General features: G+C 48.1%; 1 protein-coding gene across 1 annotated transcript; it reads left to right on the top strand.

Annotated features, from left to right (window-relative positions):
• Positions 1 to 14,567: 14,567 nt before the first annotated feature.
• Positions 14,568 to 18,632, top strand: LOC107122631 (ADP-ribosylation factor 6). The gene has a single exon (XM_015425747.1). It carries the CDS (start codon positions 15,020 to 15,022, stop codon positions 15,545 to 15,547), a length of 528 nt encoding a protein of 175 aa, XP_015281233.1. The 5' UTR covers positions 14,568 to 15,019; the 3' UTR covers positions 15,548 to 18,632.
• The last annotated feature ends 4,612 nt before the right edge of the window (positions 18,633 to 23,244 follow it).

Genomic DNA, 23,244 nt, shown 5'->3' with positions numbered 1-23,244 from the left:
CTCCTTTCCCTTCCCCTCTCCGCAACAGACACCCTGGGAGGTAGGTGGGGCCGAGAGAGCTCTGACAGAAATGCTCTTTTTTCAAGAACAGCTCTTATCAGAACTACGGCTTGCCCAGGGTCATCCAGCCAGGTGCAAGTGGAGGAGTGGGGAATCAAACCTGGTGGACTGGTCTCCCTTAATTGGGTCTCACCTGCTGCATCAGGAGAGCTAGTTTGGTGTAGTGGTTAAGTGTGCGGACTCTAATCTGGGAGAACCGGGTTTGATTCCCCACTCCTCCTGCTGGATGACCTTGGGTAAGCCATAGTTCTGTCAGAGCTGTCCTTGAAAAAGAGCCGTTTCTGTCAGAGCTCTCTCAGCCCCACCTACTTCACAGGGTGTCTGTGGTGGGGAGGGGAAGGGAAAGGAGTTCGCAAGCCGCTCTGAGACGCCCTTGGGTAGTGAAGGGCGGGGTATAAATCCAATCTCTTCTTCTTCTTCAGGGCTCGGTGCTGAATGTGAGCCTTGATTAGCCTGCAGCTCCTCTGCACCTGAGGAGTCCCCTTCTCCGGAGGAGTCCCCACAATTGCTTGTCTTTGGCTGACCCATCACACCTGGTCCCAGACTGCTGCGTGTGTCAGAAAGGCTGCCTGGGTCAAGGAGAACCTAACCCACTCCTCCCCTACCTTCTCTCATCATGTCTCCTTCCTCCTGCTCTTGCAGCGGTTCCAGCCAGATAGACAGACTGGGTGTAAGGCCCATTCTGGGAAGAAATACAATGAGCCCTAGAAAGAGGCTCCAGGTGAGTGTCCCGGCTGTGGCTGGCAGGGCGGTGGAGGGAAGGGGGAAATCTTTCTGCTTAGCTATAAGGCAGGGCTGTTTCAAGCCATTTTGCTGCCCCAAGTGGGCAGTATGGGAGGAGAGCCACAGGCTATGTTTTCTAGGTTTAAAGTAGGGGTGTCAAACATGCGGCCCAGGGGCCAGATCAGCCCCCCCGGAGGGCTTCTATCAGGCCCGCAGTGGAACTGGCTGTCTTCTGCTCCTTCTTCTAGTTCTGCTGCTGCTGCTGCGTCATCGTAGGTTTGCAGCTTACAGATACACACCTGAACAGCATACTCAAGATTGCAACAGCACAGACATTTTGATGCAAATAATTCAGAGCAAGAAGGTGTCAGTTATCAGACACTGTTAGATAAACAAAATATTGCAAGAGTCCTAATGTTTTGAGCATGGTTTTATTTTAAGTTTAAAAACAAACCCTTTGTGTTTGTGTCCTTTATAAAGTTTATATCTCCACTAGCTGGCATTACATTTTATGACACACCTGGCCCGGCCCAACAAGGTCTCATTTATGTCAGATCCGGCCCTCTTAACAAATGAGTTTGACACCCCTGGCCTAGAGCAGCCCTGAGAAGTATTTGTCCAGCAGCTCCTTAATCAGATAGTACGGACTATACACAATAGTATAGTGGTTGTATAGTGTGGTAAAGTGATTTATCATGTATGCTTTAAATTGTTTTTAACAATTAAAATTCTTCAGCATGCAAATTTCATAAAGAAGTAAATGAGTGCACAATCATTTCTCTTTATTAAGGCATCTTCCCAGACCATTTTGTTATAACAAAGCCCTATTCCCTTTGTTATCCACATTAGGACGTAAACCCCTCTAAAACATTTTAAAGGGTATTTTTCTCATTGTTCAGTCGCACAGTCAAGTCCGACTCTTCGGACCACATCACGCCAGGCCCTCCTGTCTTCTGTTGTGCTTCGGAATTTGCTTGATTTCATGTTCATTGCATCGATAATCTGACAAAATAAATTAACATTTCTGGCTGCCCTGAAAAGTCCTTTTTTTAATCGGCATTTTTAAATTTCAACTTCATAACTGTTCAAAACATATATAGCATACATAATTTTGTATTTTTTCCCGTTTTTAAAAATGGTAATTATATATCCATACAATATGAAACTTTTAAATCATATCATGATAAAGAGGATTGTCCGGAATGATCTCTTTTTCTAACATTAAACTTAGAAGAGTGTTCCCACTTTCTGCTTGTGACCCTTCCACCAGGAAATGATAACAAATTACCCAGTATCATAATGCCCCTGTATAAATCGATGGTGCGACCTCATCTGGAGTACTGTGTACAGTTCTGGTCACCACACCTCAAAAAGGATATTATAGCATTGGAAAAAGTGTAGAAGAGGGCAACTAGAATGATCAAAGGGTTGGAACACTTTCCCTATGAAGAAAGGTTAAAGCGCTTGGGGCTCTTTAGCTTGAAGAAACAACGGCTGAGGGGTGACATGATCGAGGTTTGTAAAATTATGCATGGGACAGAGCAGGTTGAGAAATAAGTTCTTTTCTCTGTTTCTCACAATACATGAACTCGTGGGCACTCAATGAAATTGCTGAGCAGTTGGGTTAGAATGGATAAAAGGAAGTATTTCTTCACCCAAAGAGTGATGAACACGTGGAATTCACTGCCACAGGAGGGGGTGGCAGCTACAGGCATGGACAGCTTCAAGAGGGAATTGGGTAAGCATATGGAGCAGAGGTCCATCCGTGGCTATTAGCCACAAGGTATAGATAGGAGCTCTCAGTCTTGGAAAAGTGACACTGTATTCTTGGTGCTTGGGGTGGGGGGGGCTTCTAGTAGGAGGGCTTCTGGTGTCAGGGCCCCACTGCTGGACCTCCTGAGGGCCCGTGGTATTTTTGGCCACTGTGTGACCCAGAATGTTGGACTGGATGGGCCTTTGGCCTGATCCAACATTGGATTCTCTTATGTTCTCATGAGGAGCGGTTTGGACATTCGGCTTTTGCTGCCATCTCCTGGTTGAAGGACGATCCTGCTAAAGATCGAGCTTCAGCTGGAACTCCGGGTCGCCGCTAGAGAAGCCGGGCGCGGTGGCTCGTGCCTGTAATCCCAGCTTCTTGGGAGGCTGAGGCCGGAGGATCGCTTGAGCCCGGGAGTTCGAGGCCGCCGTGGGCTGTGCCGAACAGGTGTCCCTCCAAGCTCTGCACCGATATGGGGGTCCCCGGGGAGCTGGGGGCCGCCAGGTTGCCTAAGGAGGGGTGAACCGGCCCAGGCTGGGCACAGAGCAGGCCAAAGCTCCCGTGTCGAGCGGTGGTGGGATCGCACTGGCGAGCAGGCGCGGCGGTCTAGCCCGGGCAAGAGTCCGAGACCCGGCCTTTCTCTTTTTTTAAATGCCCTGAGACACACATCAAGACGTGAAGCTGCCTTCTACCGAATCAGACCCTGCGTCCAGCAAGGTCGGTATTGTCTGCTCAGACCGGCAGCGGCTCGCCAGGGTCTCAGGCGGAGGGTTTTCACATCATCTACTGCCAGATCTTTTAATTTTAACTGAAGAAGAGGAGATTGAATTTAAATAAATGGGGCAGATCAGAACATAAGAACATAAGAGAAGCCCATGTTGGATCAGGCCAGTGGCCCATCCAGTCCAACACTCTGTGTCACACAGTGGCCAAAAGATACCAGGGGCCATCAGGAGGTCCAGCAGTGGGGCCAGGACATCAGAAGCCCTCCCACTGTTGACCCCCCCCAAGCACCAAGAATACAGAGCATCCCTTGCCCCAGACATAAGAACATAAGTGAAGCCATGTTGGATCAGGCCAGTGGCCCATCCAGTCCAACACTCTGTGTCACACAGTGGCCAAAAGATACCAGGGGCCATCAGGAGGTCCAGCAGTGGGGCCAGGACATCAGAAGCCCTCCCACTGTTGACCCCCCCCAAGCACCAAGAATACAGAGCATCCCTTGCCCCAGACATAAGAACATAAGTGAAGCCATGTTGGATCAGGCCAGTGGCCCATCCAGTCCAACACTCTGTGTCACACAGTGGCCAAAAGATACCAGGGGCCATCAGGAGGTCCAGCAGTGGGGCCAGGACATCAGAAGCCCTCCCACTGTTGACCCCCCCCAAGCACCAAGAAGACAGAGCCCTCCCTTTTTATGTCCTTTTATGGATCAAAAACTGGCTAGTCCTTTTATGGACGTGGCTGGCTCCTGGTGACTCCTGGGTTACGGGAGGGGAGAGGCGGACTGAGGATATGTTACCAGACCGAGCCGGCTTTGAATAGGAGGCTATGCCGGAATGTCCCAGCACCGGGCTGGTGCAGCAGATGAAGAGCGAAGGGGTCTCTCTGGTCAGTCGGAGCCTCTATTGGGCCTCTCGTGGCCAGAAACAACTATCAGTTTGCCTCTACTTGTTCCTTGAGGTTGGAGGATGAGAGTGACTTCGGGGTACAGAAGGGGGCTGCCGAGCTGGAAAGGGTGGCCAGGAGGCAGACAGAGCGCCCATGGAATGATTTCATGTTTTGGTGTGTGTGTTCCTTTCAGTGCTGGATTTACGCATAAGCTAAATAAGCTATAGCTTAGGGCCTCGCAATCTGCTGGAGCCTTATTTGTCATTTAAAAACCCTTTAATTATGTAATTATTTCTGTGATTTTGTAAACACATCCTTTATTATTTTTTAAAAATAAAAATTAAAAGACAATATATTTTCAAATATTAAAAAGGTGTATATATTTTAAATTTTTCTGAGACCAGCTGATGTAATTTAAAACAGTAGGGGGCCTCTGGGTTTTGTATAGCTTAGGGCCTCAGCAAGTCTAAATCCGGCCCTGGTTCCTTTAAATATTTCGTTTGACTGCAGTAATGTAAGAAGAGTGATAGAGGGAGATGAGTGCATTTTGATTGGCTGATGACTGAGAGCGTGGGAGGAGGGATGTTCTGAGAGGATTCTGTATGTGTGTGTCTAGGAGGAGAGACAAGTATGGAAGAGTTTTGAAGAGATTCTGTGTGTGAAGTTTGAAGAAACAGAACATAGTCTGCGTGACTTTGGGATTTTGAGTCTATTTCTGTGTAAGATCAACAGTTTAGTCTGTGTGACTAAGAGAGTTGATTCTATTCTGTGTGAATAAAACAAAGAGACTAGCCTGTGTGGCTATATATATATATATATATATATAAGAGAGAGAGTATACTGAATGTATAAGCCTGTCAGAGTGGAGTTTAAGAGGTTGAGAGACTGTTTGTAGCACCACGTTTTGCCAGTTATAGTTACAAGTTCCTTTCTTCGTTAACAGTTCAAAATAACCAGAAACCTATTTTGTTCTTTATTAAATAAATAATTTTTTGTTTAAACTTATCCCAGAAATCAGTACAGTACTTCCTCAGGGCCACATCGTCCTGCAAGGTCCCTTCCAACTCTAACATTCGATGATTCTATGAAGTGCCCAGACCCTAGGTCATACTACCAAAAGAGAGAGAATTGGATTTTTAATTCCTGGGGGCAGCAGAAAACTACCAAGTTTATATACACAGAGAGTGTTTAAAAGTAAAACCGTTTCACCTATAAGCTTCCTGAATATCTATCACCGAACAGCCTAATGGCTGTTTGAGTCCCACCGCGGCCGGAGTGAGCTCCTGGCCCTTGTCCTAGCTCCCGCCCACCCAGCGGCTCGAAAGCCCTTAAAATGGCAAGTAGATAAATGGGTACCCACTCCTAGGTAGTGGGGGGCACCCTACCTCCAATAAAGAAGTTAGAGTGCCGCGACGGTGGCGAGGTGCGACGGCAGCAGCGGTGAGGTGGCGAGCAGTGAGCGGCGACCCGGCAGGAAGAATATGGCGGCGGGCCGGCAACGGGTAGAAGGAGCAACTCGAGTGGCGATTGGTCCGGACGTCGCGGAGGCATGGTGAGCAGCAGGGTCAGAGCCTGTGGGACAGAGACCCATGACTGCAGCGTCGCGCAGCCGCGTGCCGTAGGACCGCCCCAGGAAGTTGATGGCAGAAAGGAAAAAGATCTCCACCGAAGACAACACCGCCTAGAGCAAGTACCCGCCATGGAACAAGAAAATCTCGGCTGCTGGGGTGCCTGGTAAGGCATTCACCCCCCCTCTACACTGTGGCCCTAGGTAGGTGTTAAATGTTCATTGTAAACCGCTCCGAGCCTTCAGGATGGAGCGGTATAGAAATCGAATATGTAATGTAATGTAATGTAATGTAATATCGCAACCGGACAGGATTAACAACACTGAGCTGGGAAATTCCTGGAGATGTGAGGGTGCAGCTTGGGGAGGGGAGGGTGCCAGGAGGGAAGAAGAAGAAGGAATTGGATTCATACCCCGCCCTTCACTACCCGAAGGAGTCTCAGAGTGGCTTAGAATCTCCTTTCCCTTCCCCTCCCCACAAGAGACACCCTGTGAGGTAGGTGGGGCTGAGAGAGCTCTTTCAAGAACTGCGCCTGAGAGAACTTGTGACTGACCCAAGGTCACACCAGCTGCTGAATGTGGAGGAGTGGGGAATCAAACCCGGTTCTCCCAGATTAGAGTCTGTGCTCCTAACCACTACCCCAAACTGGCTCTCTGGGGAGATATAATGCCATAGAGTCCACCCTCCAAAGCAGCCATTTCCTCCAGGGGAACTGATCTCTGTGTTGTGAAGACCACCAGAAGATCTCCAGCTCCCACCTGGAGGCTGGCAACCCTACAACTGGAAGAGCCCCTGAGCAGGCCTCTTCCTAGCCGTGTGTCCCAAGCTTTCCTCTGGAGCCTGCTGACAGCTGTACCGGCTGCTCCCCATAAGGGTTGTCCTGCTCAAGGCCTGTCACACAAGCCTCAAATTCGAATCTCGTGCTTGCCATCCAGGAGGACAAGGCAGGAGCTGGACAAAAAAGAGACGGGTTTCAAGGGTTTTCCTCGGCCCATTGGAATCCCTGGGAGCCATCCTACTTTGGTGAAGCAGCACTGCCCTGCCGCTTTACAAATGCCTTTTTAAAACTGAAATTGGATCGTATCACAACAAACTAAGGCTGCGATCACACACACACACACACACATGACCAGGGGTGTCAAACATGTGGCCCAGGGGCCGGATCAGGCCCAAAGTGGAACCGGTTGTCTTCTGCTTTTTCTTCCAGTTCTGCTGCTGTGTCATCGTAGGTTTACAGCGTACAGAGACACACCTGAACAGCATACTCAAGATGGCAACAGCACAGACATTTTGATGCAATAATTCAGAACAAGAGGTGTCAGTTATCAGACACTGTTAGAGAAACAAAATATTGCAAGAGTGCTCGTGTTCTAAGCATGTTTCTATTTTAAGGAAAAACCCCACCCTTTATGTTTGTGTCCTTTATAAAATTTACATCTCCGCTACCTGGCATTACCTTTTATGACACACGTGGCCCGGCCCAACAAGGTCTCATTTATGTCAGGTCCGGCCCTCATAACAAATGAGTTCGACACCCCTGCACTAAATAAGCCACTTTCGATCCACCTTCCGACTGGATTTTGCCAGTTCACAAAGTAAAATCCCGTTGGAAAGTGCACTGAAGGTGGATTTTAGCATGCGGGACCGCAGCCTGGGTGACATTAGAACACACGGCCACTGGGCGCCATTCTGCTTCAAGTCCCCCTTTCCTCTTTTAAACAGAGAAGATGAAATTGTGTGTATGTAAAGTGCCGTCACGTCGCAGCTGACTTATGGCAAACCCCGTAGGGTTTTCAAGGCAAGAGACGTTCAGGGGTGGGTTTGCCCTTGCCTGCCTCTGCACAACAACCCTCGACTCCTTTGGCAATCCCCCATCCAAGTACTAACCAGGGCTGACTCCGGCTGCAATAAATAATCCACTTTCAAACTGGATTTGCCAGTTCACATAGTAAAAATCCAGTTGAAAAGTGCATTGAAAGTGGGTTGAAACTGGATTATTTAGTGTGTGTGATCGCAGTCCCTGCTTAGCTTCCAAGATCTGAAGAGATCAGGCCAGCCTGGGCTGTCTACATCACGGCAGGATGAAATTACATCGCAACAAACGGCCACGGGGAGGCACCGAGTCTTTCCCTTTTCTCTTTCACCCAGATTAGAAATAAAATTGCAATACATGGACACATGATGGCACCCTAGTTCCATTCTTTTCTTGCTCTCCGAGTTGCTAAAATGTCTAAACTGAGGCTAGCCTACAGTCTAAGGCAGTGGTGGTGAACCTATGGCACGGGTGCCAGAGGTGGCACTCAGAGCCCTCTCTGTGGGCACGTGTGCCATCGCCCCAGCCGGGCCCAGACCCTCATTAAAGTGTGAAATTCTCTGCCAAATAATTTTAAGTAAATGAAAGCATTTGGGATTGCTTCCCTTACTTTGTTTGGATCGTCTTCAGTTAATGTATGAGCTGTTTTTTCTAAAGTAAAACCTCAGTATTCAGGTTAAATTGCCGTGTTGGCACTTTGCGATCAATAAGTGGGTTTTGGGTCGCAGTTTGGGCACTCGGTCTCTAAAAGGTTTGCCATCATTGGTCTAAGACAACAGTCCCTGGAAAAAGACAATCATGGTAAGAAAAGCTGAAGGCAGCAGGGGAAGAGGAAGACCCAGCGTTAGATGGACTGACTCCTTCAAGGAAGCCACAAAGTCTGTTAGGTTATTCCAGGGGTGTCGAAGTCATTTGTTACGAGGGCCAGATCTGACATAAATTAGACCTTGTCGGGCCGGGCCACGTGTGTCATAAAAGGTAATGCCAGGTAGCAGAGATATAAACTTTATAAAGGACACTAACACAAAGGTTTTTTTTTAACTTAAAATAAAAACATGCTTAAAACATTAGCTCTGTAAGCTGCAAACCTACTTTTGATTTATTGACATTCACCACAGAAATCTCATGCTCAGAGTTCTGAGTCTAGGACCCAGGTGAAAACATGAAATGGCTGAGTGTCTGGCGAAGCAAGCTATAATGCTGCAGCAGCAGTTGAACTGGAAGCAGGAGATGGCCAGTTCCACTGAGGGACGCCTTCCAGGGGCCTGATCCGGCCCCTGGGCTGCATGTTTGACACCCCTGAGTTATTCATTCAAAAGGTCACCATATGCTGAAAGTGACTTGACAGTACTTCACACTCACAGTTGTTGTTCAGTTGCACAGTCGAGTCCGACTCTTTGCAACCCCACGGACCACATCACGCCAGGCCCTCCTGTCTTCTGCCATCCTCCGGAGTTTGCTTGATTTCATGTTCGTTGCATCGATGACACTGTCTAAGCATCTCATCCTTTGCCGCCCCTTCTTCTTTGACCTTCAGTTTTACCTTCTTTTGCCTTCACACTCATAGACCTAGACAAAGAGAAGTGAAATTACAATACATGCTCACCTGGCGGCATACCGGTTTTATTCCTTGTTTCTATTTCAACACAGAAGAAGAGATTGGATTTATACCCAGCCCTTCACTACCCAAAGGTGTCTCAGAGCGGCTTACAAACTCCTTTCCCTTCCCCTCCCCACAACAGACACCCTGTGAGGCAGGCGGGGCTGAGAGAGCTCTGACAGAAACGGCTCTTTTTTCCAAGAACAGCTCTTATCAGAACTACGGCTTGCCCCGGATCATCCAGCCAGGTGCAAGTGGAGGAGTGGGAAATCAAACCCGGTTCTCCCAGATTAGAGTCCGCGCACTTAACTGCTACACCAAACTGGCTCCAAACAGAGGAAAGATCAAACATCTCTTGTGTTTCTATCCCACCCTTTCCCCACCATCACCCCCGCCCCCAGTTTCTGAACAAAATTTGAAGCTGGGTCCTCACCACTGGCACTCAATTTGCCAGCAAATTTGGAAAATGCAACAGTGGCCACAGGATTGGAAAAGGTCAGTATACATTCCAATCCCAAGGAAGGGCAATGCCAAGGAATGTTCAAACTATCGCACAATTGCACTCATATCACATGCTAGCAAGGTCATGCTCAAGATACTACAAGCTAGGCTTCAACAGTACGTGGATAGAGAACTGCCAGGAGTACAAGCTGGGTTTCGAAGAGGTAGAGGAACTAGAGATCAGATTGCCAACATTCGCTGGATTATGGAGAAAGCAAGACAGTACCAGAAAAACATCTACTTCTGCTTCATTGACTATGCTAAAGCCTTTGACTGTGTGGATCACAACAAACTATGGCAGGTCCTTAAAGAGATGGGAGTACCAGACCACCTCACATGTCTCTTGAGAAACCTGTATAAGGGCCAAGAAGCGGGAACAACTAATTGGTTTAGCATAGGAAAAGGAGTACGACAAGGATGTATATTGTCACCTGGCTTATTTAATATCTATGCACAGTACATCATGCGAAATGCTGGCCTGGATGAATCACAAGCGGGAATTAAGATTGCTGGGGAAAAGATCAACAACCTCAGATATGCAGGCGATACCACTCTAATGGCAGAAAGCGAAAAGGACCTAAACTCAGGGTAAAAGAGGAGAGCGCAAAAGTGGGCTTGAAGCTCAACATCAAAAAAACTAAGATCATGGCATCCGGCCCCATCACTCCTTGGCAAATAGAAGGGGAAGTCGTGGAAGTAGTGACAGACTTCACGTTCCTGGGATCCCAGATCACCGCAGACTGTGACTGCAGCCATGAAATTAAAAGACGCCTGCTCCTTGGGAGGAAAGCGATGGCGAACCTAAACAGCATGATAAAAAGTAGAGACATCACCCTGCCAACAAAAGTCCGCATGGTCAAAGCAATGGTATTCCCAGTAGTCATGTATGGCTGCGAGAGTTGGACGATAAGGAAGGCCGAGCGCCGAAGAATAGATTCTTTTGAACTATGGTGCTGGAGAAGACTCTTGAGAGTCCCTTGGACTGCAAGAAGAACAAATCAGTCAATCCTCAAAGAAATCAACCCTGACTGTTCCCTGGAAGGCCAGATAATGAAACTGAAGCTCAAATACTTTGGCCACCAAATGAGAAGGGAGCACTCACTGGAAAAGACCCTGATGCTGGGAAAGATTGAAGGTCAAAGAAGACGGGGACGGCAAAGGATGAGATGGTTAGACAGTGTCATAGATGCAACGGACATGAAACTGAGCAAACTTCAGAGGACGGCGGAAGACAGGAAGGCCTGGCCTTGGCCATGGGGTTGCGAAGAGTCGAACTCGACTGTGCGACTGAACAACAACCTCACCATGTTATGGCAGCTGGAATAGTCTCCCTTTCATGGGAATTAAACAAAATGTGGGTTCTAGATTGAATCAAACCTGAAGATAAAATGACTCAACTGCAACTATCATATTTTGGTCACATCATAGAATCCACAGAGTAGCTCAGCAGTGGAACTGGCTGCCTGGGGAGGTGGTGAGCTCCCCCTCACTGGCCGTCTTTAAGAAGCGGCTGGACAAACACTGGTCAGGGATGCTCTAGGGTAAGGGTGTCGAACTCATTTGTTACGAGGGCCGGATCTGACATAAATGAGACCTTGCTGGGCTGGGCCGTGTGTGTCATAAAATGTGATGCCAGGTAGCGGAGATATAAACTTTATAAAGGACACAAACACAAAGGGTTTTTTTTTACTTAGGATAAAAACATGCTCAAAACCAGGGGTCATTTCCTGCAGGAGCGCACAGGAGCGGAGCTCCGGCAGTAAAGAGCCCAGGGGGGCGGGCACATGCAACAAGTCCCACCCCCTGCTCCCAGCAGCCCTCAGCCAGAGCAAGGAGCAGCCAGGTAAGCTGCAGAGCCCCCTCCCCCGGTCCCCTGGTCCAAAACAGTCCAGTGGCACCTTTAAGACCAAGTTTTATTCAGGTACAAGCTCTCCCTCCTCTGCCAGGACAGATCTGCACGTTCCCCACCCCCCCAAAAGCTAGCAATCCAAAAGAGTCCAGTGCAGCCTGAGCGGTGGCTGTTGCCTTCTGACACACTTCCGGTGATGTCAGGGGGTGTGGCGTATGCAAATAAGTTATGGTAATGAGTCATGCTAATGAGCTCCTGCACCTCTTTTTCTACGAAATGACCCCTGCTTAAAACATTAGGACTCTTAAAATATTTTGTTTACTTAACCGTGTCTGATCACTGACACCTGTTGCTCTGAATTATTGGATCAAAATTTCTGTGCTGTTGCCATCTTGAGTATGCTGTTCAGGTGTGTATCTGTAAGCTGCAAACCTACGATGACGCAGCAGCAGCAGAACTGGAAGAAAAAGCAGAAGACAACTGGTTCCACTTCGAGTTTGATAGAAGCCCTCCGGGGGCCTAATCCAGCCCCCGGGCCGCATGTTTGACACCCCACTCTAGGCTGGTTCTGCATTGAGCAGAGGGTTGAAGTAGATGGCCTGTATGCCCCCTTCCAACTCTGTGATTCAATGATAGGTGAGTATATAGGCAAACGGCCCTCCCTGGGGTTGTGGCTGCATCATCCAAGAACTGCGATTATAGGGGGCAAATCAAGAAACCCAAATCCTAATTTAGGTCTAAAGGGGTGAGGGGCTCTTGAAGCTTTGGTCAATGCGTTTCAGGTGTATCCAGAAAGTCAAGCGTAACCACGCCAGTTGCATTTGTCATAATTTCTTGCTTTAATCTAGAGATCCTCTTTTCATGCACAAAGAGATGGATTCCCCCTCACTCTTGGCATCCCAATGGAACAGGAGGATAGGAACAAGGAGAGAATAATCTTGATTTTGCAGAAGATTACCCGCGCCGCGGGGGGGGGGGGGCGCGCTGAGGCAGAGAGGCTTGGAGGGGGGAGACGGACCTCAGTGGGGTACAATGCCATGAGTCTTTCAAGGGTAAATTCTCAGTGGAAGGGCAAAAGAAGGTAAAGGTGGTGTTATGTATTAGGGCTGGAACATTCCAGGACTGTCTACCAGAGACTGGCTGAGCTTGAAGCTCTAGAACAATAGCCCACCAGGACTCTGGAGGAGGCCAATGAGAAACTAAAGTTATGTAAATAGCCTATAGTTGGGAACTGGGTGTGTTTGGGTGTGGTATTTGCATGCTATTTAAACAGGACTGTTGTCCTGAGGTTTCTAGTCTTGTTCACGAAATCACTTAATAAAGCAGAGCCGTTCACTGCAATGCGTCTTGAGCCCAGTATTTAATAGGCATCTTGAGCAAACAACACGGGGTCTGCCCAGTATTTAATAGGCATCTTGAGCAAACAACACGGGGTCTGCTTGGCTCAACTTGTCCCAGTCCACTCCACAGTCAGGGATATAATCCCGTTAGTCCCCCCAGATCTGGGTTGCCAACTCCGGGTAAGGAAATTCCTGGAGATGATGGGGGTAGACAGTGGGGTGGGCAGAAGCTCAGCAGGATATAATGCCATAGAGTTCACCTTACATGGGGAGCAATTAAAATGTGGAATTCACTGCCAGGGGATGTAGCGATGGCCACAGGAATAAACAGCTTTAAAAGGGGATTAGGTAGATTCATGGAGGATAAGTCTATTGATGGTTGGCATCACCATGGTGACCGAGGGGAACCTCCACATTCAGAGGCACTTAACCTCTGAATCCCAGAACCAGGAGGAAGCATCAGGGGAAGGCCTCGGCCTCTCTGCCCTCTTGACTGGCCCTCCAGAGGAACTGGTTGGCCCCTGTGTGACAGGATGCTGGACTAGATGGACCACTGGTCTGATCCAGCAGGACTCGTGTCTGGAAAGCAGTTGCAATTCTAGGAGATCCCCAGGCCTCACCTGGAGGTTGGTAACCAGTGCCAATTAAAGCCCTCAAACCAAGCAAGCACTCGTCTGAAGTTTAGGATAAGCCAGATAAGCTTTGCAGGAGAGCAGCTGCAAATCGGAGGAGGAAAGCTTGTCATGCTTTTTTTCCGGGGAGAAACCCTCCCTGGAAAAACAGAACCGCTTACATCTATCTGTTCATTTTGGGTAATTAAACTTTAACAGGTAAATCCAATTAATAAAATTACGGTATTATCCCTTCCCATTTTTTCCAGGCCCTTTAAGAGAAACCTACGGATGCCTACGCATTTAATGACGTCAATCACGCGGGATCTCCTCATAAGAGTGTGCCTCGCCTCTGCACGCGTGCGCAGTTAGAACCCTACGCCGACATAGGCACTGCAAAGAGCATGCGCGCTACCGCGAGGCCACGTTAGGTGAAGACGCCACTACGCATGCGCTCTCTTTCCGGGCAATTGAGGTAAATTCTACCCGGAGGCCCCTCTGCTCTTCCGGGATGGGTTGGCACTGAAGCTGCGCAAAGGCGCCTTAGCGAGCGGCGCGCGTGCGCTTTAGCTAAGCTGCCCCGCGCATGTACGAAGAGGGGGGGAACTTTCGTCTCGCACTTGCGCAGTCGGCCTCAGCCGGACGCGCGGAGGTTCCTTGCGCATGCCTATGGAAAAGCCAGCGATTGTGAGCCGGAGGAGAGCGTGGCAGACAGGCGGAGCTCTCCGGAGGTGGGCGTGCGGGTGTCATCCACTACGCATGCGCGACATCGGGCCGCCCCGCACTGCGCAGTCGCCGTCGCCCAGGAGGGGAAGCGGCGCGCGTGCGTCCCAAACTCGCTCCCTCCCTCCGCGGGTGGGGCGGTGCCTCTTTCGCAGGAGCCCGTCAGGCGAGTTGGCCGCGCATGCGCCCTGCTGCCGGCCGCCGCCGTGAGCCAGCCGGGGAGTTTTGTGAGGGGAAGACGCGAGGCGGGCCGGTGGGGAGGCCGCCCCTGGAGAGCCCCGCGGAGGGGCGAGGAGCAGAGCCGGCGCGAAACTAGGTAACTCCGGGCGGGTGGGAGGAAGCGAACTGAGGCGTGGGGGGGGGGGCTGGCCAACCGGTTCTCCCCCCCCCCCCCCGGTTTTTTTTTCGTCGCCTGGGAGACTCGTCGGAAGCCGCGCGGAGAAGACGGGGGGCGCTAGGGCCCGACGGGCGCCGAGACCTCCCGCCCCGCCCTTCGGAGGCCACGCCCTCCCGACAGGCCACGCCCCTGGTCCCCCTGGGGCCATTCCTGGGCTGGTCCACCTCCCCCCCGCTGTCTCCTCGGGGCCGCTGTTGTGTCACACCCCCCCCAGTGGGGGCCCCCATCTTGGAACGACCCTCGCTGGCTCCTGGAGGGGAGGGCTGGTGGCGCTTCCGGCCCTTTCCTGCCCTTTTGGGGGGCTCAGAGGTTCCTTGGCCGGGCCTGACCTCCCAAGACTTGTATTCTTCTGCCCTCCAAAGTGGTGATCTCTGAGGGGGGGGGCGTCTTCTGCTGTTGTCGGACCACCCCGCCCGCCCCTTTCCCGTTGCCCTCCCGTGGATGCCTGCGCCTCCCCGGCCGCCATCATGGGCAAGGTGCTGTCCAAGATCTTCGGCAACAAGGAGATGCGGATCCTGATGCTGGGCCTGGATGCGGCGGGCAAGACCACCATCCTCTACAAACTGAAGCTGGGCCAGGCGGTCACCACCATCCCCACCGTGGGCTTCAACGTGGAGACGGTGACGTACAAGAACGTCAAGTTCAACGTCTGGGACGTCGGGGGCCAGGACAAGATCCGGCCGCTCTGGCGGCACTACTACACGGGCACCCAGGGCCTGATCTTTGTGGTGGACTGCGCGGATAGGGACCGCATTGACGAGGCCCGGCAGGAGCTGCACCGCATCATCAACGACCGGGAGATGCGGGAGGCCATCATCCTCATCTTCGCCAACAAGCAGGACCTCCCCGATGCCATGAAGCCGCACGAGATCCAAGAAAAGTTGGGCCTGACGCGGATCAGGGATAGGAATTGGTACGTTCAGCCGTCCTGCGCCACCTCGGGCGACGGACTCTACGAAGGGCTGACTTGGTTAACATCTAACTATAAATCCTAATGATTACTTAAACAAAACACTATTATTAGTCTTCGAGAGAGTTCGGGGGGGGGGGAAATGAATACTGTGTGGCTTCACAGAAAAGAATTCTTCATACTAAAATGTTCAGAAATTAAGCATCCGTAGGATTATGATGGTTGCTCACTTTTTCTCCAGTTACCGCCCTCTTCTTCTGCACACTTGACTGGACCTCCAGTTTAATACGATTCTTGCTTGGTGTTAAGATGCTCTAGTCTTCAACTGTGAATGCCCACAAGCACTAGTTTCTGTGGCAGACTTCCAGCAGGGAGAGAGAGGACGCAGGTTATAGCCCTTTTTCCTCTCTTGAGAGAGCCCTTGTCCCGTTCGTTTGACTTAATTTGTTTGAGTCCAGGGGCTGAGATGTCACTTTTTTTAATACATGCTTTCTTATTCTACTTCCCACCCCCACCCTCCATTATCATTGGCTGTAGATTTGCTTCTTTTTGCGTCCTTGCGGAATATGTTATTAGGTTTCTGTTATCTAGTAAACTGCAAACCATTGTTTATGAACAAACTGCATTCTGTTCTCTTTATGGCAAAAGTTTACTTGTAATTAAGAAGAGAATTAAAATATTGATCTCGTTTATCTGGTAATGGATAGTTAGAAAGATACCATTTGGGATAAAGGTGTGGTTTCTTATCGGGCCTGGTATTTACTAGGCCTGACATTGATGAATGCAAGAACCATGACAAAATGTTAGCTGTAGAGAGTTATGAACCAAGTACCATGCATGAATAAGGGTGCAAATAAGGTTCCATTCTAAATAGCAACCATATGCAGGATGATTCAAGACTGCTGTCAAGCCTGTAGTTCCTGTATTTTATATCGTAAGGTTAATTTTTCAGCTGCCATATTAAGTAGTTACATTACTCTTGGTGCAAAAATGTTTTATTTCCGTAAGACACAGCAATAATTTGTAAGCATCACTGTGGGACGTGTGAAGGTTTTTCTAAAAAAACAACAACAAAAAAGCAAACACACATAAAGCCTGTAGTCAACTTGAATGTTAAAACTATTCCTGTCTTAACAATTGAGATCAAAACGGCAGTATCATAATTGGTCCGAAAGCTTCTGAGAACTTAAGTAGAATATTTTAGGGTTTGGGGTTTTTTGCTTCTAAGACACAGCTTTAATGGTGTTGGGAACTGTGTCTGCTCCTATATCATGATTTGAATCTATCCTTCTTTGAACGTATTGCAGCGTCATCAGAATGAAAGCAAAGGGGTGTGATGATCTCGTTTTGCAGATGCCATTAACTTAGACGAAGTAGCTGAGGCACTGGTGTCTGGAAACTCCCATCTCTTTCACTTCCTGCAAAACTATTCGTTCAGGTAGTTAACAGCCAAGTTCTGGGCTTCTGCTCTGCTAGTACTTTATTCGATCTGTGTTGGGCTCCTTAACCACACAGTCCTATGCGGAGTAACTCCATTCTAAAACCCGTCGAGATGGATGGGCTCAGATTGGAGCAACTGCGTAGGATTGTACTGTTAATTTCATAAAGCCCTTCAGAAGAGTAGTTCATGAGTGTGAAACGGAGAGTGAGCAAACGACTATGAATGTAAACTTCCAGGTTTCGTTCTTAAAGGGCAGGCATTTTCTTTTGCCATATCGCAGCTTTCGCATATGTCTGATTTTTAGTTGTTACGTGGTCGGGTGGGGAAATGATTGTGAATTCAGGTTAGCGTAAGAATGGTTTCAATCAAGTATTAATACTGGGTGCATAAATGTAAAGCAGCTGGTTCTTATTCAGCCTTAAGGATTATTTTCAGATTTCCTCAAGGAGTAAAACTCGTCTGAGGAATTTTAGGAATGTATTGCTACAAAACCAGAAGAAAATTGCTTTTTTCTAAAGGGTATAAGTTTAAAATTGGGGCATTACGCTACACTTCTACAGTGTTGATTTTGCTGTTAAAATTGTCGACTCTAGAGCTTGTACCAAAGATGTTTAACAGGGGTAAAAGTAGTGAAGGATTCACTTCTCAAAACTGAATTCTTAGCATTGCGTAACAGAAAAATAACCCGGGCTCTGGTTCTGAATATGCTTATACAGTAGCTCCTATACCTTTCTTTAATTTCCTACATCCAATGGGAATGTTTACTTAAAATTAGAATCAGAGCAACAGAATTAAATTAATAATAAGAAATACAACAGTCTTTCAGAAATAGCTCTACTAAAGTTAAAAAAAAGTCTGAAAAAAAAAGAAATGAACTAAATTGCTACATTCTAGCTGTGTTCAAAAGCTAATTCTTCTTTCCGGGCAACATTGATAAAAGAGTGGTGATACAAAAAAAAAAAAAAGTCTGTAAGCAGTTAACCGTTTTCTTCTGGAATAACTAAAGCCAAGCACAAAGTAGTTGCCTAAACTGGAAAACTTGAAGATCTGTTAATGGTTCTCAAACTTTGTTGTAAATCTTAATTGCAGTGAAAACATGGCTGGTTTTACCTTTGGTGTTGAATTCATTGTATCCTTTTCAATAAACCCGGGGCAGAGTCAAATCATCATACAACTTCTGTGTTAAGTGGAATTCATAACTGTAGTTCTTTTTTTTTTTAACAAACAGAAAAAATTCCTGGGTATATCAGTTTTGTGGGTAAAAAGAATTTTTTTTAAAGGCTCCAGTTTGGGTGAAAATCGTGAACTTGAGTGGAATGTGTGGCAAAGGCACCGAATAACTTTTTTCTACTGAGCAAAAATGATGAAAGGGTTTCGTTTTAAATGTCCTTTTAAAAAGAACCAGGGTTTGTCATTCTGGCTCCACTTAGCCATCAAAACAATGCCTTTAGACATTTCTCCACATCCTGCAAGATTAAATGCAATTTGTAAGATTTCCAGTTCTTAAAAAAAAAAAATGATTCACTACATCCGAGTTCCTATGTTCATGTGACTCTTATAAAGTGCAACTGAATACATTTTTGAATGGCGTTAACTTTGTCTGATAAGTGAATGAGTCTGTAGACTGTGATCTCCCTGAATAAAGTAAGCAGGATTTTTTTTTTGTGTTCGCAATATGGTTGTAGTGTTGGTAAAAAGAACTAATAAGCAGAAAATAAAGCAATTATACAGTGCAGCTCTCCTGTTATGATTGAATGTAAGAGAACAATGGGTAACCAAATTCCTGTTTCTGGAAATCTTACTTCCTCTAGCAGCTTCTGAAAAGTGTCTCAAGGATGTTTCCTGATGGAAGGGAGGGTGTTGGGGACTTCTTGTTAGCTGAAATAGAACTCAATCTTTAGCTAGATTCAAGAAAAGCTTTGATTTCCACATTCCTTTTCTTTAGCTTGATTACATGTACACAGTTATATGGAATGCTGTTTTAAGGATCATAGAGTGTTCATGGCAACAAAAAATATATTAGGGTAAGTTATTTAAACAACAGGAGGGGCTGAAGGTCAATGGCAGAGCATCTTTCTGGCCATGCAAAAGGTCCCAGAGTCAGTCCCCGGCATCTCCAGCTAGAAGGATCTGGTAGTAGGTGATGTGAAAGAGCTTTACGCAAGAGCCACTGCTAGTCTGACTAAACAATACTAACACGTGGAATTCACTGCCACAGGAGGAGGTGGAAGCTACAAGCATGGACGGCTTCAAGAGGGAATTGAATAAACATCTGGAGCAGCGGTCCATCAGTGGCTATTAGCCACAAGGTATAGATAGGAACTCTTGGTCTGGGGCAAGTGATGATCTGTATTCTTGGTGCTTTGAGGGGGGGGGGTCAACAGTGGGAGGGCTTCTAGTGTCCTGGCCCCACTGCTGGACCTACTGATGGCACCTGGTATTTTTGGCCACTGTGTGAGACAGAGTGTTGGACTGGATCGGCCAATGGTCTGATTCAGTATATGGCGGCTTCATGTGTTCAACAACTTGAAACTCGAAGCTACAAGCATGGACAGCTTCAAGAGGGAATTGGATAAATATCTGGAGCAGAGGTCCATCAGTGGCTATTAGCCACAAGGTATAGATAGGAACTCTTGGTCTGGGGCAAGTGATGCTCTGTCTTCTTGGTGCTTGGGGGTGCAACAGTGGGGGGGGGGCTTCTGGAGTTCTGGTCCCACTGCTGGACCTCCTGATGGCACCTGGTGTTTTTGGCCACTGTGACACAGAGTTTTGGACTGGATGGGCCACTGGCCTGACCCAACATGGGCTTCTCGTATGTTCTTATGAGAGGTGAAAGAGATTTAAAAATAGGAATAATGCCGAGTGAAAAGCGTCAGGATTTTGAGATGGAGAGAACAGAAAGGGATGCAAAAGAAAGAAACCCATTGAGTGGATCTTGCTGTCAGAAGTTAATAAAACTCATTTTTTTAGCAGTGCCTGTGTAAACATGTAGAAATGGATACCTGCCGTGTGATTCCATGCCATGTTTAATTGCGAGCGAACGTGCCTACGACTGCAGTCTTAAGTGACTGTAGTTGAGAAAGCCCAAGGTAGGTGCGACAGCAGGTTCTTGCATTTGAGAGCCAGTTTAGTGTAGTGGTTAAGTGCGCGGACTCTAACCTGGGAGAACTGGGTTTGATTCCCCACTCCTCCACTTGCACCTGGCTGGATGACCTTGGGCAAGCCATAGTTCTGTCAGAGCAGTTCTTCAAAAAGAGCAGTTTCTGTCAAGAGCTCTTTCAGCTCCACCTACCTCACAGGGTGTGGGGAGGGGAAGGGAAAGGAGTTTGTAAGCCACTCTGATACACCTTTGGGTAGTGAAGGGCGGGGTATAAATCCAATCTCCTCCTCCTCTTGCACAAAGGGAAAGGTGTGGAGATCCATGCAAGTAGCTGTGAGAGTAAGATAAAATGGAAGGTTGTGGTTTGGAGAGGCATTTCAGCCTGACGATTGCCGCTCTGCTGTAATCTAGTTCTAAAGCCAATCTCAAGGTGTACATGTACATGAAGCAGCCTTGTACTGAATCAGAACATTGGTCCGTCAAGTTCACTATTGTCCACTTAGACTGGCAGCCACTCTCTAAGGCAGGGGTGTCAAACATGTGGCCCGGGGGCCGGATAAGGCCCCCGGAGGGCTTCAATCAGGCACGCAGTGAAACTGGCCATCTCCTGCTTCCAGTTCTGCTGCTGCTGCTGCTGCATCGTAGCTTGCTTCGCCAGACTCTCTCAATCACTCAGCCATTTCATGTTTTAACCTGGGTCCTAGGCTCAGAACTCTGAGGATGAGATTTCTGTGGGGGATGTCAATAAATCAAAAGTAGGTTTGCAGCTTACAGAGCTAATGTTTTAAGCATGTTTTTATTTTAAGTTTAAAAAACCCCACCTTTGTGTTTGTGTCCTTTATAAAGTTTATATCTGCGCTACCTGGCATTACATTTTATGACATACATGGCACGGCCCAACAAGGTCTCATTTATGTCAGATCCGGCCCTCGTAACAAATGAGTTCTACAACCCTTCTCTAGGGTCTCTCACATCACCTACTACCTGGTCCTTTTTAGCTGGAGATACTGGGGATTGAATCTGGGACCCTTCTGCATGCCAAGCAGAAGCTCTACCCCTGAGCCACAGCCCCTCTCCATTAACGTTCTTGCAGCTTACCTTATGCATAAACCTGCAGCAATGTTCTAAATAGGTTTGCCCAGCTGACCAAAATACTCAAATGTTTTAAAGATCTGTCCGCTTTGTGAATTGCTTCTGAACTCTAAAGGAGTATTTTCAAGGATCAAAGTTAAAGCTTGAAGAGTATACCCAGCTTCATGAACTAACATTTTCTAGTATGTCATCCTCTCATGAGGGCCTGGCGTGATGTGGTCCATGGGGTAGCGAAGAGTCGGATTTGACTGTGCGACTGAACAACAACGTCCTCTCAGTTGAAAAACTGAATTATTTCATTTGTTAATAGGTCTTTTCCCATATAAATACAGGGCATGTTATAAGTGAATACACTTAAATGCTACAAATGTGATGTTCAGTTTTATTGATGAATTCCGCAGCTTTATTTTGGGAAGGGTCAGGATTTTAAGCAGTAGTCATGTTATACTTCGTTATACTTATTTCTTGAAAATCAGGGTAGTACGTTTAAGAAAGCCTTTCGCGCAGGAATCTTCGTAATCTCTAGGAAGATTTTGTTGCTGTATCTAAAAAAAAATCTGTCCGAAGTCTTGTCTGTAATTTGAGTTCGATGTGCGTGAGAGGGAACACAGTCCTGAATTGCACCGTTTCTGAGGTAGGAACTGCACAAAACAGGAAACGGTAACTAGGTTTTTTTTTTATATATACTTATTGTACTGCTGACAATGCCCCTGGGGAGCTGGCCACTTAGGGCTAGTTTGTACACGCAAGCCCATCCAATTTCACGAGGAATGATTAAGCAACGCTCGAGGGCTCCCAGTCAGGCATGGAAATGGTCTGTTGGAAATGGATTGCGTTTCAGGTGCCATTAGTTAACCCTTAATGTCTTTTCGTCTGATGACTGGTGATTCTGCATTTGCATGTGCCACTTGCCGTTCGATGGTGTGGTGAAGAAAGGATGAGCCTGTCTCTTGAGAACTCCTCTTAAATATAGGGGGCCAGCTCTGACTGGAATGTTCTCGAGAAGTCATGTAGCAGAGGTGTTAAGTTCGTCATTAGACCAGCGGTGGTTCTTGGAGCTCTGGCATCTTATGAGGCCTGTGTCCCATTACTCGGGTCGAGTGCTTCCTCTAAGCCAGGGGTGTTAAACATAAGGCCCGGGGGCCGGAACTGGCCCGTCCAGCGCTCTTATGAGACCCGCAAGCAACTAGTGCAAGGGAGGGAACAGGAGACTGCTGGGGGGGGGGCATGACTGAGAGCCAGTTGGGTGTAGTGGTTAAGTGCGCGGACTCTAATCTGGGAGAACCGATTTGATTCCCCCACTCCTCCGCTTGCACCTGGCTGGATGACCTTGGGCAAGCCGAAGTTCTGATCAGAGCTGTCCTTGAAAATGGAGCGGTTTCTGTCGAGCTTTCTCAGCCCCACCGACCTGACAGGGTGTCTGTTGTGGGGAGGGGAAGGGAAAGGAGTTTGTAAGCTGCTCTGAGACACCTTTGGGGTAGTGAAGGGCGGGGTATAAATCCAATCTCTTCTTCTTCTTAAATTTCTACCCCGCCCTCCCAGTCAAGGCGGAGCCACTCCAGTTGTGGCTTCAGCACGGCGGAACAACCTTGTCTGCAGCAGTCAAACAGCGTAGGAATGTCTGCCCAGTGTTTCACGGCTGGCTCTCCAGTCTGCCCATGTGGGCTTTCCTCTGCCCCCTTGCCCCCCAGACCCAACTCATAGCTTACCAGCTGCTGTCCTTTATACAGTTTCTATCTCCGGTACCTGGCATTACGTTTTATGGCACGCATGGCATGGCCCGGCCCGACAAAGTGACATTTATGTCAGATCCGGCCCTCGTAACAAATGAGTTCGACACCTCTGCTCTAAGCTGTGGAGTCTCGTGAGCAAAAAGTCTTACCATGTGAACTGCCGGCATTAGAGTTGTGAGCGAGCGATTGGACTACCGCATAGATTAGTTTGCTCTGGAGCCATCCCTTCCTGAGCAAAGACAAAAATGTGTGAGTCGAAAAAAAACTGTGAGCTAGCTCACACTAACTCAGCTTAGAGGGAACACAACAGTCAGGCCATGTGTCCTCTCTTCTCTCTCCTCCCCTAGGGTAGGATATCTGTCACAGGTTGTGATCTGGCACTGCAGTGCTGTGTTGACTGCAGGCTGCTGCTCTGC

The sequence above is a fragment of the Gekko japonicus genome, unplaced genomic scaffold, assembly GCF_001447785.1.
Source record: "Gekko japonicus isolate JY-2015 unplaced genomic scaffold, Gekko_japonicus_V1.1 scaffold1732, whole genome shotgun sequence".
NCBI classification, from domain to species: domain Eukaryota; kingdom Metazoa; phylum Chordata; class Lepidosauria; order Squamata; family Gekkonidae; genus Gekko; species Gekko japonicus.
Note: the sequence above shows the minus strand (reverse complement) of the source record. Positions and strands in the feature narration are given on the sequence as shown.

Excerpts from the sequence above, each read along its gene's own strand:
- LOC107122631 (XM_015425747.1), top strand. The coding sequence starts at position 15,020 with ATGGGCAAGGTGCTGTCCAAGATCTTCGGCAACAAGGAGATGCGGATC.